Source organism: Leucoraja erinacea, chromosome 18 (genome assembly GCF_028641065.1).
Source record: "Leucoraja erinacea ecotype New England chromosome 18, Leri_hhj_1, whole genome shotgun sequence".
Taxonomy (NCBI): Eukaryota; Metazoa; Chordata; class Chondrichthyes; order Rajiformes; family Rajidae; genus Leucoraja; species Leucoraja erinaceus.
In genome coordinates this window covers 12,740,570-12,761,859 of record NC_073394.1, presented here as the reverse complement: position 1 = coordinate 12,761,859, position 21,290 = coordinate 12,740,570, and the positions used below count along the sequence as shown (strand labels likewise).

Genomic DNA, 21,290 nt, shown 5'->3' with positions numbered 1-21,290 from the left:
AGAACCTTGCGCAGATAATGAGGGACACACTGAATAACCTGCAGGACCACAGGGTGTGAACAGGGGAATAGGACCGATGGGATTGCTGCACTGGGAGCTGGCATGGACCCATGGGCTGAATGGCCTTCCGCTGTGTGATTGTGATGGGGTCTGAGTGCAGTGCCGAGCTGCGAGGGGGGATATCCAGCGCTGAGCTGTGCGGTTACCTGGTGGGGAGTCAGAGGCGCTGGATCTGGAGCGGCGAGAACGGCGGCTGAGGAACCTCTCGCTGAGCTGCTTCGCCTCCTCCAGCAGCTCCGTGTTCTTCTTCCGATCTTCGTCCGACAGCTCCATGTCCGGCAGCTCATCATTGACCAGGTTGTACATGTGGCCATCTCCATCTGGAGGCAGAGCAGTAGCTTCAACTCCAGCCAGACCTCAATCCCATTCACTCATCCTCTCACTTCAATCCCATCCTCACTCTCCTCAACCTCAGAACCTCATCCTCATTCACCTCAACAACCTTGGGCAACCTCGCACCTCATCCTCACTCTCCTGAACCTCCCTCACCTCAAGTCTCACTCACGTCAGCCTCAGAAGCCCACTCACCTCAAACCCAACCAGTGCTCCATCTCAACCTCACTCACCTGCAGAATATCAACCTCCTCACTCACCTTAACTGCATTCACACTCATCTCAAACTCATCTTCATCCTCACTCACCTCATCCTCAGAACCTCAATCTCAGAACATCAGCCTTAATCTCACTCACCCCATCCTCCCTCACCTCCACCTGAACCTCAGCCAGCCCCAACTCACCCACCTACCTGCATCTACCTACCTGCTAAACCTCACCTTCTATGCGGTCCGATGGGACTCAGAGGGGCAGAAGCAGAGATGCAGATGGATAGAGTCAGGGAAGATAGATACAAAATGTTGGAGCAGCTCAGCGGGCCAGGCAGCATCTTTGGAAAAAGGAGCAGGTGATGTTTCAGGTCGGAGCCCTTCGTTAGTGAGGTGGTGGGGTGGGGGGTGGTGGGGCGGGGGAAGGGGAGGGGGGGCAAGGGGAGGGGGGCAAGGTGGAGAAATAAACTGAAGGTGGGAAAAGGCAGAACAAATCAGGGCCGGCAACAGATGGCCTCAGGAAGGGTAGAGCCCACAATGGCCCATTGTTGGCTGGGGAAGGTATGATAACAAGAGGGATACAAGGATGCGACCAATGGAACAGGTAGGATGACTAAGGTGAGGAAGAGGGGGAGAGAGAGAGTGCAGGACCAGGAGGCAGACAGGAAGAAAGAGCAAGCTGAGAAAGGGTCAGAACTCCGTGTTGCTATCAGCCCTGTAGCAATGAGGACAATCTGAAGTGTGGTGCAGATCTCAACTGCTCAGTACTTTACCGACAGAGGTGAGGGAACTTGCTGAAGACAAGGAGGCCCTGGAGTTCCTGCTGGACCTTCTCTGAACGGGACTGTGGCATCTGCGGAGTTAACAACACCAGTGTTAATGATTCAAAACCACATGAATTCAGAGGGAAAGGACTCCTGTTCCAACCACTGTACCAAGACGATCCCTTTCCCATCCATCCAGTGCCGCTACGACACCGGCCTTTAAAGGTTTCAAAGGTATTTTATCATCACGTATACCAATTAAGGTACAGTGATATGCAAATTACCATACAGCCATAGGAAAACAAAACGCAACAAGACACACAACTACATAAAAGTTAACATAAACATCCACCACAGTGGATTCCCCACATTCCTCACTGTGATGGAAGGCAAAAAAGTCCAATCTACTTCCTGTTTATTTCCCCTGCAGTCGGGGGAGTCGAACCATCTGTCGGGGCGATCAAAGCTCCCACAGCCCACAGCCACCGCCAACTCCTCGATGTCAGGCCGCAGTGTGGACAGAGATACGATACGGAAAAATAGTGCATCTCCGTCGAGATAAGAGATGAGAAAAAGTTTCCCTTTCTTCATATGAAGAAAGACTGGATAGACTCGGCTTGTACTTGCTAGAATTTAGAAGATTGAGGGGGGAACCTACAGAAATTTACAAAATTCTTAAAGGGTTGGACAGGCTAGATGCAGGAAGGTTATTCCTGATGTTGGGGAAGTCCAGAACAAGGGGTCACAGTTTAAGGATAAGCGGGAAATCTTTTAGGACCAAGATGAGAAAAACATTTTTCACACAGTGAGTGGTGAATCTCTGGAATTCTCTGCCACAGAAGGTAGTTGAGGCCAGTTCATTGGCTATATTTAAGAGGGAGTTAGATGTGGCCCTTGTGGCTAAAGGGATCAGGGGGTATGGAGAGAAGGCAGGTACAGGATACTGAGTTGGATGATCAGCCATGATCATATTGAATGGCGGTGCAGGCTCGAAGGGCCGAATAGCCTACTCCTGCACCTATTTTCTATGTTTCTAAGTTTCTCCCAACCCCCCACCCCCCACATAAAACAAGCTAAAGAACACTAAAAATATACATTTAACACATACAATATTAACACAAAGAAGGAAAGGACAGACAGATTGTTGGCGAGGCAGCCTTTGCTGGCATCACCCGGTTGTAGCCTTTAAACTGAGAGAATGAGAAATTGTGCATCTCCTTCGGACAAAATCAGACTTTTCAGACACTTGGAAGTTGCAAGATGGCGCTGAAACATGGCGACTCTCTAAGTGCTGCTCCAGAAGAGAATCTATTGTACTCATGCATTGTATGATTTGACTGGACAACGTGCAGAACATGCGTTTCATCGTATCTTGGTTACATGTGGCGATAACTAAACTAAATCAAAGGAAAGAACAAACAGGCGGGAAATTATTATCAAATGCTTTCAAATGCTGGTTTGATGGAGAACCCACAGAGTTGACAGAGAAAATCTTGGCCTTGACACCGCCTCATGGAACTTACCTTATGTGAGCAGCTTGGTCACTCTCCTTGTCCGAAGTGTTGAAGACCTCTGGTAGAACGATTGCTGGCGTTGTATTCATCCTTGTTCCAGTGCCTGGAAGCTGCATTCAGATCGATCGTCAAATAATGATTCAAGGCATCGTCCAACACCAACTGATCCTACCCGTCCACTTTGCCCATGCCAACTATGGTGCCAATCTTTGGAACCACTTACAAAGACATTAGACTTGGCAATTGTTCCACAGAACAGCAACAAAGCCAGGCAAACCGAGAATAGAACAACCCCAATTATTTCTGGATCGGGTTTCACTAAGTACCATCCCGGGAGTTTATTCACAACCATCCCCTCACTCTGAGACAATATCACCTGCTTATTTCTCCTACCACCTCCCACTAAACCAGTTCCCCTGCCCTTTTCCCCTCTTCCATACGCTCATCGCCCGTCACCGAGCCCATTTTCCTTTTACTTCCATCTTTCCCTTCCCACTCCCACCATATCCCACCGCCCAGCTTTACATCTCACTCTTCATTTCTCCTTATCTGACACCTTTTTGAATCCTTTTCACCTCTAGCCCTTGCCATTTACTCCACCCTACCCCAATCACACTACCTCACCTGTATCCACCTATCACTTTCGTTTTTAGTTTAGTTTAGAGATACAGCGCGGTAACAGGCCCTTCAGCCCACCGAGTCTGCACTGACCAGCGATCCTCGCACATTAACACTATCCCACACACACGAGGGACAATTTTACACATCCACCATGCCAATTAACTTACAAACCTGTACGTCTTTGGAGTGTGGAAGGAAACCAAAGGTTCTCGGAGAAAACCAACGTGGTCACGGAGAGAACGTACAAACTCCATACAGACAGCAGCCGTAGTCGGGATCGAACCCGGGTCTCCGGCGCTGCAAGCGCTGTAAGGCAGTAACTCTACCACTGCGCCACCATGGCTGCCCACTTGCCAGGTTTTTCCCATCCCCACCTTCTCTTTTCCAACTTTCTTCCCTCCACACAATCAGCCTGAAAAGAGTCCAAAACCGAAACGTCATCTGTCCATTCCCTCCACAGATGCTGCTGGATCTGCTGAGTTCCTCCAGCACTTCCTTTATTACTCATTGACGATATCGGTGGAAGGGGTCAGGTAGAGGGAAAAGAGGGGAATTAGAGGGGAAATTTGGAACTCCAGGATCGGAGATGAGCATACGGTGAAGGGGAAAGGAGCGGGGTGATCAGATGGTGGGAGAAATGTGTGCGCATTGGAGTTTGGGATGCAGGTGAGAGAGAGGGGGGTAGGAGGGTATTATTTAGGAGGTGTATAAAATCATGAGGTGAATATTCAGGGTGAATGCAGATTCTTTTACCCAGGGTAGGGAAATCAAATACAAAGGATATAGATTTACGGTGAGAAGGGCAAGATTTAATAGGAACCTGAGGGGCAACTTTTACACTCTGAGGGTGGTGGGTTTATGGAATTAGGACCAGATGAAGTAGTTGAGGCAGGTACCTATAACAGCATGTAAAAGACATTTGGACAGATAAATGGATAGGAAAGGTTTATCGGCAATTGGGACTAGATTAGATGGAGGCATCTTGGTCGGCATGGATGAGTTGGGCCGTAGGACATGTTTCTGTGCTGTGTGACCCTATGACTTGAAATTGGAGAATTCATTGTTCATATCATTCTCATGCGGTAACCAGTTTGTGAAGAGAAAACACAGGAGTCCCTGCAAATGAAATTTGTCCCTGTTACGTCACGCCGGTCCTGCACGCTGACAAAAATCCTTCACGTCTCTCCACTCCTTGGCACTGATCCGACTTTTCTTCCTACAGTAATTAGTGTTTCCTTTCTATTCTCTGCGCTAATATTCCTGGGATCTACCATGGGAAACAAACCTTCTGTTCTAAAGTATCGATACCTTTCATAATGTTATATACCTCTATCATATCACCTCACAGATCACTAGACTTCAGGGAAAACAGTCCCAACCTCTTCTGAAAACTCGATACATCCATTCCAGCGATATCCTTGTGAATCTTTCCTCCAGCCTCAAGCACATCTTTCATGTAATGTAGTGACGCGAAGTCCAGCTAACCTGCGATTCATACAACTGTAACAAGGTAATGGAGTTTGTATCCGATTCCACCACCTCCTATTGTATCATATTGCAGATACCAACTACGCTGAGTAAAAACAGAGTCTAAAGGAAACTCCCGACATGACAGTATTCGTCAATTCCCTGCACAGACGCTACCTGGCCCGCTGAGTTCCTCCAGCACTTCTTGCTTAGCTGTAAAAAAAAAAATTCCTTTGGGTCCCCTTTAAAACTCCTTCCTCTCATCTTCAACATATGCCCACTTGTTTTTGATACCTGATATTCTGTGTCCAGCAAATTTCAAATGAAGTTAAATTGATGATTAATGTTTAAAAGCAAGTAAACACAGAGCCTGCCCTGTCCCTAGAACATAAAGTACTGTGGTGATGGAATCTCTGAACAGGCACAGAATGTTCACACCTCCCTATTCATTTATTATCTCTTTGCATCTGAAACATAATCTTCATCAGTCTTATCGTTGCCTTCCGGAAACTGGTGTGAAGCCAAACACATATCCTTGCTCAATGATTCAACCTCGCCAGCTAAGGCCCTGCAGTTTAGGAATAGGAATGAACTCAGTAGAAGCAGTCAATGAGTTGAAATAGGCGGAAGTCCGATTCCAGCTTGCTATCCAAACTCAACTTCTCTTCATCTACAAAAATTGTATCAATGTCAGACTCAGCTACACTCAACAGCTGGAGACCCACAGATCTAAAGACCCTCCACCTTCGCTTCATCATGATCCTAAATGCCAAGCCACAATCCTGAGGGATTCTAGCTCCAGATTCTTCAGCTTAGAATGACTGATCCCTCTCACAACCGTAAAAGGAGATTTACGGAGATCAACTGTGGGCATACAATGGCGCAGTGGGCAAAGCTATTGCCTCACAGGGCCAGTCATCACAGGGCCAGTCCGTGAGGAATTCGTATGCTCCACCTCTGACCACATGAGTTGCATTGGGATGCTCCGGTCTCCTCCCAAATCCCAAAAGCTTGTGGGTCGGTAGGTTAATTAGCTTCTGTAAATCGACCATGTTGAGTGGTAGAATCTGGTGGGAGTATACAGGGACAAGGGGGAATAAACTGGGATTAGTGTAAGAGACTGTGGGAGATCACCATTCATTCTGCTAAACTCCCAGTAGTGATACACTCCCTCATAAGCACTAGCTCCCTCACGAGCCTCCACCGTGCTTTGCCGTGCTCTGAGATTGTGACCTATTTGGCCACATATGCATTTATGTCAACATTACCTGGAACACAGAACAGTACAGGAACATGTCCTTTGGCCCACAATGTCTCTCCTGAACATGATGCCAAGATAAACTAATTTCCTTAACCTGCACATGATCTATATCCCTCGATACCCTGCATATCCATGCACCTATCTAAAAGCTTCTTAAACACCACTATCATGTCTGTCCACCACCACCGTCACTGGCAACTGTTCCAGGAACCCATCACCCTCTGTGTAAAAAAACTTGGCCCGCACATCTCCTTTAAACTTTACCTCTCTAACCTTAAAACTTCCATTCACTTCCATTCTTACTGAGTTACCGAAGGTGATAAACAATTGCAATGAATGAAAGAAGTAGAAACAAAGAACTGCAGAAGCTGGTTTATACCAAAGATAGATACTTAGTACTGGAGTAACAGAAGAAGGATCTGACCAGAAGCGTCACCCAACCTTTTTATCCAGAGATGCTGCCCGACCCGCTGAGTTACTCCAGCACTTTGTGGGTATCTTTGCAATGAATGAAAGATGGGTCTAGCCATTAGAACACAATTTGTCACAATCCTCATTCACAATCCTCATTCACGCTAAACAGCCCCATGTCTCCCCATCTGCTTGTTCACGATGACCGTTATTTCCATTTCTTACGTTGGGCTTAGAGTTCTGCGTTGTGTCCCGGTGCTCAGAGCCTTCCTCCTCCTCCTCAGGAAGGGTGGGCATGCTGGGGGCTACAGTACAGCGAGGACCGCGAGTTGAAGAGCCAGCGGAACGGCAGGAGGGGTCGAGCCCCGGTAGAGTGAAGTTGCTGAGCAGCAGCCGCAAGGAGGAGATCGGGGCAGAATCTTCTTCTTCTGGCAACTGTGTGAGTGTGAAAGAGAGAGTCCGTCAGACACAGAGCACCCTGACTCACTCCAGCATCACAATCCAATTGAATGGAAGCCAATGGAACAAATGAGACTATTGAGAGTGATAGACACTACTGGGTCCATCACAGGTACCGACTTCCCCACCATCGAAGGGAGCTACAGGAAGCATTGTAGCTAATATCCCGCACCTTGGCACCAGACGTCTGGCTAAATTCCATTTCTCTGGGATTCACAATCAAGAGTTGAACATCTCCTGCAGCTGTGGGTGGGAATTCCACACCTCTCAGATGTTACCTGGACCTGCAAGCTTCAATTATATGGAACGCGGGATAGGCAGGCACTTGTTTGTTTGGAGCACAGGAAGCTAGAGGGTGACCTTCCTGAGGTGTGCAAGACCATGGAGCCATGGATAATGTGAACGCTCATAGTTTTTGTCCCAGGGGGGAGGATTCTAAAACTAGAAAGTGTAGGTTTATGGTGAGAGAGGAGAGATTTAAGAGGGACCTCAGAGGCAACAGAAGGTTGTGTGCATCTGGGATGAGCTACCAAAGAAAGCTATAGAAGTGGATACAGTTACGACTTTTAAAGATGTTTGGATGGGGAGGGTTTAGAGGAATACGGGCTAAATGCAGGCAAATGGGACCAGCCCAGCTTGCCAACTTGGTAGCATGGACATGATGGGCTGAAGGGCCTAGTTCCATGCTGTGGGGCTCTGTGGCTCTCCTAGTGGGGCTGGATGCAGAGCTCTCTCAAGGGGCTAGCACAGGGATGGGGAGACGAAGAGACTCATTATGCAGTGTGATGCAACCATTCCCATTATGCTATAGTGTATTATTGTCATGCAGTAATTAGCTGTGTCTGGCTTTTCTGTTCAAGGAGCAGGAATGAGGAAACAGAAATATGTTGTTGGATAAAGATCAGTAGATTATCGAAGCTCTTCTCTCCCTGTGGAATCCAGACAAAATTGCCAGCAATGGAAGGCCGGCCACAGGGGACAGATTCCAAACATGGATGAAGTATTTGAAGGATTCTGAATTTAGATCATGTGGCCCTGGTCATTGTTAGCACTTCTTCAGAGGAATTCGGACTCAGACTCACAGTGGTGGCAGGAAGCTGTGCTTCAGCCTCTGGGCTCAGTGCTGGCTCATCATCTGCCTTCAGGGACTTGGTTCCGCCCAAGATGTTCCTTGTGGACCAAAACAATTAACAAAACAAAGAATTGATTTGAGAGTGATGCCAAAACAGGAAAACAATCTACTTGCTTAGCGTAAACTGTATTAGGCTGCAGTTCAGACATTCAGACAACAAAGAAAAAGACCATTTGGCCCAAACTTGTCCATGCTGTCCAAGATGCCTATATTTTCATCCCCATTTTAGCAAATTAACATTTCCTCCTTAAATGCTTCCAGTAAAACATTTGACGGATTGTTTGACCCTGTTTTTGTGGAGTCATAGCTTTGTACCTCCCATGATACGAGACTGAGGGGGGATAGACAAATTCATGATGGGGTCGGTAGGGTAGATGGTATGAATCCTTTCCCCATGATGGGGGTGTCTGAGACACGAGAAGGTGACCTTTGGCATGCTTGCCTTCATTGGGGAAAGTACTGAGCAAAAACGTTGGGACATCATAATACAACTGTACAAGTAGTTGGCGAGACCACACTTGAAGTGCTGTGTGTGGTTCAGGTCGCCCAGCAATAGGAAGGATGTCATTAAGGTCGGAAAGGTTCCAAAGAGATTCACAAGGATGTCACCTGGGCTTACGGGCTTGACTTGTAGGGAGATGTTGGATATGCTGGGACTTTTTATCATGGAGCGTAGGAGACTGAAGGAGGACCTCATTAAAGTGTACAAGATCACGAGGGGCATAGATAACGTGAACACGCACAGTCTTTTCCCAAAGGTAGAGTATTCTAATACTAGAAGGCATCGGATTAAGGTGAAAGGGGAGAGATTTAAAAGGGATCTGAGGGACAACTATTTCACTCAGACTAGTCTGTATCTGGAATTCACTGCCAGAACATGCTAGAGAAGCGGATATAATTACAACTTTCAAAATATGTTTGGACAGATATATGGAATGGAGGGGTTGGAGGGCTATGGGCCAAATGGGCCAAATGGGATTAGCCCAATATGACAATTCATCAGTATGAACAGTGTGGGCTGCAGGGCCTGTTTCCTTACTGTACAGCTCTATAGCATTATAACACTTCCAAATAAGTGTTGCATTGGCTGGGGAGGGCTTTGGACATCCTGAAAGAGATGGGATGTGTGCTACTGAAATGCAGATCCTTCCTTCCTCTCTGGATATTTCCAAGCACGGGGAAAGATGCTGATCTTCCACCAACCCTCTGTCCCATGCAGCAGACCCGCTGTGGTTAGGTGCTACCCTAGGCCTGGAGCTGAGACCTGTAGTTCCAGGCCTGACCTCTAAGGATGACTATCCTCCGGCAGTCAGGTCCAGTGGCAAGTACCACTGGCTCAAGTGTAGACAGACCATGATGTTCGTGCAAGGTGATCTCACCTGGCTGCGGTCTGTGCCTCTCCCGCTTCAGTCCGGTGCTCCTCTGATGGTGAAGGTTTCTCAACTCCCTCTCGATGTCGACCCAACGACAATGGTCTAAAGTGCTTCTGGATTCCAAATGGCTGGCAACTCCAGCAATGTTCTAGATTAAGGGCATCTGTGAAAGAGCGGTGCAAAATAATGAATGGTATGACAGGGGTCGTACATGTCTGCAGTTAGCAAGTGCGTGCAAATGGCCAGCGGAAAATATGTTTTTGAAAAGAAAATAAGAAAGACAAGAAGGGAAAAAAAAAAAAAATTGGAGAAGAGAAAAAGAGGAAAAATAGATAGTAGAGAATAGAAAAACGTGAAGTGTGTGTATAAGATTTATTGCGTTATTGATTGCTGTAATCTGTGTGTTTACAGCAAGTAAGAATGTTATTGTTCTGTTGTTGTTATACCTGGCAATGAAAGACTCTTGACTCAGTAGTGACCACAGCGGTTCTATTGGCTACAAAGTGCTCTGAGATATACTGCAGTGGTGAATGGCGCCACAGAATTGTAGTTCTCTTGTCCTTACCGAGCAGAGAAGGGCAGTGTCCTGAGCTGCCATGACCCTTGCACCGTCCAGCGAGGGGACACGGGCCGTGGTGGTGTAACTGCCCGAGAGTCTCCCGAGATAAATGCTGCACATCTGGTTCCTGTTTCTGAATCACAAGATGATATTTGATTGTCAGCTTGATCTCAGACAAGAGTTAAAACATTATTGTAACTTGGGGAAGGTCTGGTATTGCAAGAGAACGTTGGGGCAGTCTGCCAGGAAACAGCCCACAGGTTCTGCCCTTCCATGGGTGGCTGAGTCTATCCACCTCAGCAAGCAATCTCCATCTATGGGTCCCTTGCAGACCCTGAGACATGGACAGGGAGCCCTCATGGGGGAAACCTCTGGGATAAGGGTTCCTCTGGCGGCACAGTGGTGCAGCTGGCAGAGCCGTTGTCTCAAGGCTTCAGCAGCACAGGTTTGATCCTGACCTCCGGCGCTGTTTGTATGGAGTTTGCATGTTTTCCCTGTGACCGCGTGGGTTTCCCCTGGGCATTCCAGTCACCTCCCACATCGCAAACATGAGCCGGTTGGTAGGTGAATGTAAATTTCCCCCAGTGTGTAGGTAAGGGGTAAAATATTGGAGGAGTTGATGAGAATATGGGGGGTAGAATAAAATAGGAGGGGTAGTGTACAGGGTTGTGAGGGTCTGTGCAGGCATGGTGAACCAAAGGCCATGCTTCATGCTGTGTGTCTCCACTGAATACACTCCATTGACTATGTCGGCTGCTCAGTGATGGGACCCCATTGAAAGAAACATAGAAACAGAAAATAGGTGCAGGGGGAGGCCATTCGGCCCTTCGAGCCAGCACCGCCATTCATTGTGATCATGGCTGATCGTCCCCAATCAATAACCCGTGCCTGCCTTCTCCCCGTATCCCCTGATTCCACTAGCCCCTAGAACTCTATCCAACCCTCTCTTAAACCTATCCAGTGATTTGGCCTCCAGTGCCCTCTGTGGCAGGGAATTCCACAAGTCACAACTCTCTGGGTGAAAAACTATTTTCTCACCTCAGTCTTAAATGGCCTCCCCTTTAATTCTAAGACTGTGACCCCCTGGTTCTGGATTTCTTACTTCCTGGATGAAATTTCCCATTTACATTTGAAGGAATCGCCAGATTCTTCCCCCAGTGTCTCCACCATCAACCTGTTCATGGCGCGACCTCTCGCTGACTCAATGACTTCAACACTGCAGTTTGGACGTCTGCCCCAGGTAATGCCTTGCCCTCTGGTTGAAAATGAAAAATACCCGCAGTTGGTGGAAATAAGAACGGAAGTTGCTGGAAATACTCAGCAGTGTCGGCAGCAGCTGTGGGAACTTGTGCTCCGGATCTGCCAGGTTTGAGGGAATCATCTGCATCTTCACAGTTCTGCCAAGTACTTTTTGTTCCCTTTTAATGATCTTCGTCCATCCAGATGTAACAAGAGCTCTGTAACACCTGACAGCAATGCTCTCTCCGCCCTTCCCCCACTCTACTACGTAAAACACATTTTCCCATAGAGACACAGAGCAAAAAGCATTGAAACAAGATGATCAGTCTAACTTGTTTTTGCCAACCAAGATGGCATACTGGGCCCATTTGCCTGCATTTAGCCCATGGCCCTCGAAAACATTCCTATCTATATATCAGTCCAAATGTCTTTTAAAAGACGTAATTCTATCCACCTCTCTAGCTTCCTCTGGCAGCTGAAATGCAGGCAAATGGGACTAGCCCAATATGTTGAGATAGTCAGCATGGGCAAGGTGGGCCAAAGGGCCTGTTTCCGTGCTGTACAGCTCCAACTTACACGATTGTTTCTCATTATCTGATCATTCGGTATTCCTTCAAATACTACGATATGTTGTTCAATTGTGAAGACCAGAATTATTTATACCTGACATTTACGGTATTACACCAGTGTTCCTGACTCAATGCTGACCTTTTACAGGAGTCCATCTGACGAATCTCAGTCACCACCTCTATCCAATGTATCAGAAGTCAAGGTTTCAAAGTCAGCTTATTGTCACATGAACCAATTAAGGTACAGTGAAATTCTAATTACCAAACAGCCATATTTTTAAAAAAGCAACAAGACACACAACTACATAACAGTTAACATAAACATCCGCCACAGCGGGTTCCCCACGTTCCTCACTGTAATGGAAGGCAATAAAGTCCAATCTTCTTCATCTTTTTTTCCGTATCGCATCCCTGGCAAAGGGATCGAGAGCTCCGTGATGTTAAGTCCGCAGGCTCCCGCATTGGAGCTCTCGAAGTCGGTCTCCAGCAAAGGCCGCCAACTCCTTGATGTTAGGCCGCAGTGCGGACGTGCGCAGATGCGATACGGAAAAAAATCGCATCTTCATCGAGGTAAGAGACTAGAAAAAGTTTCCCCCAACCCCCACATAAAACAAGCTAAAGAACATTGAAACATACATTTAACAAATACAAACAAACAACAAAAGAAGGAAGGGACAGACTGTTGGCGAGGCAGCCATTGCTGGCGCAGCCCGGTGTACCACTGAAGTCATGACATTATTTGAACATTATTTTATTTTCCCTTGTCGTTTTTATATCAATCTTTTCCCGCTTTCCTTTACAGATGACCCCACTACAGTAGGAAGGGGAATTACTCGGTCTATAATCGCGATTTTCCATTACACGTGTCTATATGTCAAGAAACGTAACTTGAAAAAAAATTTCTGTTTATTTTATTTTTTTCACATAAACTTCATAATAGCAAATTTTATACCACGCCTCAAATTTTTCCGGTACCGATTAGTGAACCCCCTAAGGGCGAGTTTCCTTCTACCTGACCGGTAGAATACAGAATCGCCTGTATATTCTTGAGCAAACAAAAAAATGTATATATCTCAGAATGAAATTAACAATTCACCATTGATCAGAAATACAGATACACATGCCACATATAAACTGGCCTAGGGAGCTGGTCAAAGAGTCTGGGGATCCTGTGGTCAATGATTTATCTCCACACATATGGAGCATGAAAAACAAACTGTAACGCACAGGAACAGGCCCTTCTGCACACAATGTCTGTGCCGAATGTGATGCCAGGTTAAATGAATCTCCTCTGCCTTGATGTGATTTACATCCCTTCATACCCACAAATCCACATAAAAACCTCTTTAATGCCACTATCGCAACTGCCTCCACCACCACCACCCATGGAAGCACGTTCGAGACATCCACCACTCTCTGTGTAAAAAAAAACATCTGCTTTAAATCATCTATGCCTCTCTTAATTTCATAACTGTCTATCAGGTCTCCCCTCAGCATCTGACGCTCCAGAGAAAACAATCCAAGTTTTGTCCAGTCTCTTCTTACAGTTTATGCTCTCTAATCCAGTCAGCATCCTGGCAAGCATCTTCTGCACCCTCTATAATCCTTCCTTTCATGAGGTGACCAAAGTCAAACAGCCAAACTGTCAGAACTGTCCAACTGACACACAACCCAAAGCCTTTGCACCATCAACAAGGCACGTCAGGAGTGTGATGGGACACTGTCCACTTGCCTGAATGAATGAATGCAGCTCCAACACACTCACAAGCTTAGCGCTGTCTGGGACAATGAAGCTCGCTGATCAGAACCTCCTCCACATCATAAAATATGAATTCCCTCCACCACCTATGAGCAGTGGCCAAATTCCATACAAACTACCCAAAGGGAGGGGGGGGCTCGTAGAAACAGGGAACTGCAGATGCTGGTTTCTCTAGGAAAGGCACAAAATGCTGGAGTAATTCAATGGGCTAAGCAGCATCTCTGGAGAACTTAGATAGGTGATGTTTCAGGGTCTGAAGAAGGATCCCAATGCGTAACGTCACCTATTCCATGTTATCCGGGGATGCTGCCTGAGCCGCTGAGTTACTCAAGCATTTTGTGTTTTTCCAGGGAACAAATTTTAATCAGCCACAGCACAGGGCAGTGCTTTTTCATCTCTTCCTGCGGTGTCCTTGGTTGGACATGCTGGCCTGTCGGTGAACATATTCAGATCGCAATCCCTGGGAAAATCTCAACCGGTGCAGTCCCCTGCCGTCTGCCAGGAGATCTAGCCAGGAGAGAGGAGCTATCAACAGAATAGCTTTACATTGGAAGCGGTGATCACTGCATACAGGCAGCACTTGTCTCCCAGGCCAGGTGGAGATCAAAGCACGTTTATGAGATCTAATGCAGGCCCCTACAGGATAAGGATTGATAGTGCTGGGCTCTGCGTCAAGAACCGAGTGTCCTGCTGATCTGCTGCTTTCCTGAGCTTAGATCATCAGTTTGGCACCAGCCCAGTCGCTCGATACTACGTTGAGGTGCAGGGCATTCTCCACTGATTTACATCCTGCACTGGGCCAGCTGTAACTCGATATGCAACGCAGGCAGGGAAACACAGTCAATGCAGCAGGGATAAACTAGAGTACCAACTCGCAGTCAAGGTGGTACTGAGAGAGCACCGCACTATTTTTTTCATACAAAATGCTTTTATTGATAACAAACAAAAGTACAAAGTAGTAACACGATCAGAGAATACCTATATTGGCATTTTACAAAGAAAGTTATCAAATTAAAATATTAACATTTTTATCAATAATACATTCGACCTCCTGCGGTGACCAGCGTTCACGGAAGGCCTCCACAGTCCCCGTGGACACCGCGGGCACGGACGTAACCCCGGAAAAGGGGCAGGCAGCCGACCGCTGTGTGGCCGTCGACTGCCCGCTGCCTGGACCCGCGAATGGGAGCACCGCACTATGGGAGGGGCAGCACTGAGGGAGCTCAATAACGTGTGCGATAGCTTATTCAGCCATTCGGGTTTAGACTCCATGGAGGACGGAGGAGTTTCCACAGGCCTCCTGTCTGCTTCCCGGTTCGTGCACCAGGACGCCCAGCGAACAGCGGCCCGTGGCCAGGTCCAATATCCATTGTTTAACTGCCAAATATTTCTGGCAAAATAATTTTGAAATACTGAATGTCGAAGTGACATTTCTGAAGTTTCTGTGCAATGGTTCACTCCGTCGTCGCAACACTCATCCCACTGCTAGAATGCTGTGCTCAGAAGAGCACAAAGAACGTGACTGGCATCCAGGCGGATTAGTTCACTGAAGTCAAACACACCTTGCAGCCTCTGACCATAAGCCTCAAAACTCTACAGCATCCTGCACCCTTCCCCTGCGTTCAAACTCTCCCTTGATAACCGACTGCTATAGTCACCCGCCTGCTACATACCTCCAAACCAAATCCCTCCTGCTACACCACCCCTCAGCTGGTGGCCCTTCCTACTGGCACCCTTCCACACCCATAAGTGTCACAACCATCCATATCCCTCCTTCTCCTTGACAGTGCCCCGTCCATCACAGGTACCGACCTCCCCACCATCGATAGAGGTGCCCCTCTACAAGAGGTGCATGAAAGACTCACATCACCCTGGCCGCACTCTCATCTCACCTCCACCATCGAGAAGTAGGTACAGGAGCCTGGGAACCGTGAACTGCAGGTTCAAGAACAGCTTCTTCCCACCAATCATCAGGCTCTTGAACACTGCACAATACTAACCTCAGCAACTATGATCTTCTATGGACTGTGTCTCCAGTTGCACTACACACTTCAATTTTGCACTATGATGATTACTTAGAATTATGGTCAATCATTTATATATTTATCTTTGTGTTATTGTGTTAATGGGCCTGTTAAGCTGCAGCAAGCAACGATTTCCTTGTTCTGTTGTCGGTACATAGGACAGTTAAACGCTCTTGATTTTATCTCATCCTACCCATGACGCCATCTCATTACAACCCACCACTCGCATCAATACCACTTGCACCCACAACTCTCTCTAAAGAGTCTATCCTCATCCGCTCATTCCTTGCACAAGGCTCAGGGTCTTAGGTTCAGAATCAGATTGCACTCTACTGAAGATAGACACAAAAAGCTGGAGTAACATAGCTGGACAGGCAGCTTCTACCTCTGGAGAGAAGGAATGGGTGATGTTTCGTGTCAATCCGAAACGTCCACCCATTTCTTCCCTCCAAAGATGCTGCTGCCTGTCCCGTGGAGTTACTTCAGTTTTTTGTGTCTATCTTCGATTTAAACCAGCATCTGCAGTTTCTTCCTACACACTTGTACTCTACTGAACTTGCCTGGCTGTCTGTGGCTGTGTAATGGGACGTGATAATGTCTACCACATTAGAACAGTTTCTCTCTCTACCTCTGGAGGCAGCGTTGAGCCAGCATTGTGGTGTGGGGGCAGTGGAGGCATCCAACAGACTGCTGGACATCGTTCTATCAATTAGGTGTGGTGGATGCTTCCCAGATTGCCAGGCACGTTGTGATTAATGTAGGATTTGTGTAAATGGGTGCTTGATGGCTGACATGAACTGGATGGGCTGAAGGAGCTGTTTCTGTGCGAAATGACTCATCACACCCTAATTCCGAATGGGTTAATCAGAAGTGAGAACAAGACCACACCCCAACCCTACATCAGACACCGACTCAGTACAGGACAAAGTCACTCCACAAAGACCCTCAACTGACAATGGGGCAACAGACTCCACACCAGACTATCTGTTGCCATTATTTTGAGGATCATCCTTTAAATGTACACAACAGCAAACCTGTCTGAGCCACTGCACTGTTGCACGATGGTTGGTGTATTCAAGGGGAGTGTCACTTTAACTGACCTTGCCTAAAAGCCAGAAATGCAGGCAAAGAAATGATGTTATTGCTTCATTAATTATAATAAAACCGTGCATTACAGCACCATGATTCACAATGATATCCAAGTTTATTTATAGTTCTACAAAAACAAATGTTAACCCTGATAATGAAACTGAAATTGTTCTGCATTATTTCTTGGAGAAAATGTGTTTGCAGATATGAGAATGATAAAAAACACAAACCCAGTAACCCCCCAGACTGCAGTCAAGCACCACAGACATCACCCAGATTACCTTCCTATTGCAAACTTGATCCCATGATACAGTCTGATCTTCGAGTCATAGAGTTGAACAGCACGAAAACAGACCCTTTGGCCTTCCTTGTCTATGCTGACCTAGTGACATATTGAACTAGTCTCATTTGTCAGCATTTGGCCCATAACCCTGTGAACCCTTCTATCTCTCCGCTGTCCATTAAAGGTTGTAATTGAATCTGCTTCTATAGCTACTTCCGGCAACTCATTCCAGATACAGACTACCCTCTGAGAAAAAAGATTTCCCCTGAGGTTGTTCTTAAATCTCTCCCCTTAATCCTATGCTCTTTAGTTTTGGAATCCACTACCACGGGGAAAAAGACTGTGAGCGTTCACTTTATCAAAAATATTCCAACTTATCCAACATCTATTTACAATATATATTAATGATCTGGATGAGGGAATTGAAGGCAATATCTCCAAGTTTGCGGATGACACTAAGCTGGGGGGCAGTGTTAGCTGTGAGGAGGATGCTAGGAGACTGCAGGGTGACTTGGATAGGCTGGGTGAGTGGGCAAATGTTTGGCAGATGCAGTATAATGTGGATAAATGTGAGGTTATCCATTTTGGTGGCAAAAATAGGAAAGCAGACTATTATCTAAATGGTGGCCGATTGGGAAAGGGGGAGATGCAGCGAGACCTGGGTGTCATGGTACACCAGTCATTGAAGGTAGGCATGCAGGTGCAGCAGGCAGTAAAGAAAGCGAATGGTATGTTAGCTTTCATTGCAAAAGGATTTGAGTATAGGAGCAGAGAGGTTCTACTGCAGTTGTACAGGGTCTTGCTGAGACCACACCTGGAGTATTGCGTACAGTTTTGGTCTCCAAATCTGAGGAAGGACATTATTGCCATAGAGGGAGTGCAGAGACGGTTCACCAGACTGATTCCTGGGATGTCAGGACTGTCTTATGAAGAAAGACTGGATAGACTTGGTTTATACTCTCTAGAATTTAGAAGATTGAGAGGGGATCTTATAGAAACTTACAAAATTCTTAAGGGGTTGGACAGGCTAGATGCAGGAAGATTGTTCCCGATGTTAGAGAAGTCCAGGACAAGGGGTCACAGCTTAAGGATAAAGGGGAAATCCTTTAAAACCGAGATGAGAAGAACTTTTTTTCACGCAGAGAGTGGTGAATCTCTGGAACTCTCTGCCACAGAGGGTAGTTGAGGCCAGTTCATTGGCTATATTTAAGAGGGAGTTAGATGTGGCCCTTGTGGCTAAGGGGATCAGGGGGTATGGAGAGAAGGCAGGTACGGGATACTGAGTTGGATGATCAGCCATGATCATATTGAATGGCGGTGCAGGCTCGAAGGGCCGAATGGCCTACTCCTGCACCTAATTTCTATGTTTCTATGTCTATGTTTCTATCTCCCTGTTACTCAAACCCACAAGGTGAGCGAGCATGCAGCACTTCCCAGTGCAGGGAAGAGAGCACTGTCAGAGGGACTGTACTGAGGGAGTGTGACACAGTCACACAGACAGTAACTGAGGGAGTGCGATACTGTCACAAGGACAGTACTGAGCAAGCGATGCAATGTCAGAGGGTCAGTGTTGAGGGCAACTGTTGGATGGGCAGTTGTGCAGCGCTGCAGTGTTGTGGGGATGGTACAGAAGTGCTGCACTGTCAGAGGGGTGGTACCACGCCAGATGATATCCCTTCGCATCCTGGAATAAGCATCTTATAGAAGGGTATAACATTAATGAAGAGAATAGATAGGGTGAATGACAGCCTATTCCCAAAGGAGGGGATTCAGGAACCAGATGGAATGTGTAGGGAAGAACTGCAGATGCTGGTTTAAACTGAAATGCTGGAGTAACTCAGCCTGACAGGCAGCATCTCTGGATGGAAGATATCGGGTTGGAGAAGGTTTTGGGTCGAGTCCCTTCTTCAGTCTGAAAAAGGGTCTCAATCCGAAAAGTCACCCATTCCTTCTATCTAGAGATGCTGCTTGCCTGGCTGAGTCACTCCAGTATTTTGTGCCTATCTTTAAGAACCAGAGGGCATAGGTTTAAGGTAAGAGTGGAAAGATTTGATAAGAACGCAAGGGACAACTTTCTCAAAACAGAAGGTGGTGGGTTTATGGAACAAGCTGCCAATTAAAGTAGCCAGGGCAAGTACAATAACAACATTTTAAAGACACTTGGACATGTACATGGATAGGAAAGGTTTTAAGGGAAATGGGACAAACACAGGGAAGTGGGGCTATCTTAAATGGGGCATCTTGGTTGGCATGGATGTTGGGCTGAGGATTCTGTTTCTCTGCTGTTTGACTCTATTTCAGCCTAAATCAGTAAAATAGATGTATCCCAGTTTGAAGGCAGAACCATGTCCAAAATACTGAGATGCTGCACAGTAACTTGAAACGAAAAAAAACTGTTCAGTTTGACTTGTGGTTCTGCTCATTTATGATCGATGCACAGGGGGAAATAATTGGAAATGTACCCAACTCTGTAGCCGCATCTTGCGAGAGGTCACCTGAAGCAACGTGTCTGCTGCCATGGTACCACAGTGAAGTGGTGCGCTGCAAATTAATGCCTCTGAGCACTAAAATGTTTTTGTCTGGTAATTGCACGTTTGTTCACACCAAAATCAAATTTTGCTGGGACTTGTAGCATTATTTTTTTTAAATGCAAAGGCGATAAAAAAAAGCCGTTAACACCAGCTGGAGAAGTTTATATTGCAGAGATGCTCCCGAAACTGGGGTTATGAACTATTCTCGACTCTGCATCAGCATTGCATCAACTGTGGCTGTGAGGTGAGATTGACAATTACTTACACAGAAGTAACAGAACACTACAATTTAGAAATAGGACTGGCTTCCTCTCAAACGGGAAATAAGCTGAGATCATGAAAGAGATTAGCCGCTGTTGCTATTCTCACTTTGTCATCTTATTTCACATTTGCCCCTTCCCTGAACAGACGCGTTAACCAGAGGTTCCGGTCATCAATGTGAATCCTGATATTGAGGATGTGCGTGTATCAACCTCTGTCATGACTGATATCTGTAGAATTCAAAGAGCTAAACATCGTTCTCTTCAACTAAATAATTGGCCACCTCATCATATTTCGTTATCATAGTCTGAAGAAGTGTCTCGCCCTGAAACTTTGCCTGTCCATTCCCTCTACAGATGCAATCTATCCTGTTAAGTTCCTCCAGCACTTTCTGTTTTACAAGTTATTATATTTGGCCATCTCGTTACTACTATTGGGAAGAAGGTACAGGGGCCTGAAAACCATGAATAGTTTCTTCCCAGCAACATTAGGCTCTTGAACACTGCACAACACAAAGCTCAGCAACTATGATCTTCTGTGGACTGTATCTTTGACTACAGACTTTGGTTTTGCACTATTATGGTTACCTAGTATTATGGTTATTAATTTGTTTTATTGATTATTATAGGTTTATGAATATTTAATTGCATTTATAGGCCTGTAAAGCTGCAGTAAATAAGAATTTCATTGTCCCGTTGACAGTACATGACAATTAAGCACTCCTTACTGAATTATAAAAGATGTTAATGAACATTGCCAGGATGGTTGTGGTGGGAATGTTTCATCTTGTAAGGGAATCTAGAAGTAGGGGGTCACTGTTTAAAAAGAAGGAATTGCCCATTTAAGAAAGAAATTTAAAACATTTTCTCAGAGTCTTTCGAACTCTCTTCCACAAAAGGCAGTGGCAACAGAGTCTTTGAATACTGGTAAGGCAAAGTTAAAATAGTATCTTGATAAATAGGGAGTTAAAGGTGGCAGCACACATGCTGTCACTAAAAGTTATGTCTCAGGTTAACAAGTCAGTATAATAATGTAAAACAAGCACAAAGCATGTTTCTAGAGAGACAGAAATGAAAAGTTGGCACGTCGTGATGCAGCTTTACAAGTTGTTAGTGAGACCACACTTGGAGTACTGTGTGCAGTTCTGGTCGCCCAGCTATAGGAAGGGTGTCATTAAGTTGGAAAAGGTGCAGAAGAGATTCACCGGGCCTTTACTGGGGCTTGCGAGCTTGAGTTTAGAGAGAAGGTGGATAGGTTGGGACTCTTTTTCTTTGGAGCCCAGGAGGCTGAGGGGTGACTTGATTGAACTGTACAAGATTATGACAGGCAGGGTTAAAGAACACTGACAGTCTATTTCCCAAGCAGACATTAC

At 46.3% G+C, this 21,290-nt stretch overlaps 1 protein-coding gene across 3 annotated transcripts in view; it reads right to left on the bottom strand.

The window, feature by feature from the left end:
• Positions 1–21,290, bottom strand: part of mrvi1 (murine retrovirus integration site 1 homolog) — a 147,259-nt gene that overhangs the window by 51,987 nt on the left and 73,982 nt on the right. For all 3 annotated transcript variants that reach the window (XM_055649348.1, XM_055649349.1, XM_055649351.1), the window contains 7 exons: positions 10,170–10,296; positions 9,611–9,767; positions 8,182–8,269; positions 6,866–7,075; positions 2,890–2,990; positions 1,376–1,455; positions 207–380 (listed from right to left, as the gene is read on the bottom strand). In XM_055649348.1, the coding sequence (XP_055505323.1) occupies positions 207–380; positions 1,376–1,455; positions 2,890–2,990; positions 6,866–7,075; positions 8,182–8,269; positions 9,611–9,767; positions 10,170–10,296 (937 nt within the window). The remainder of the gene's footprint in view (positions 1–206; positions 381–1,375; positions 1,456–2,889; positions 2,991–6,865; positions 7,076–8,181; positions 8,270–9,610; positions 9,768–10,169; positions 10,297–21,290) is intronic.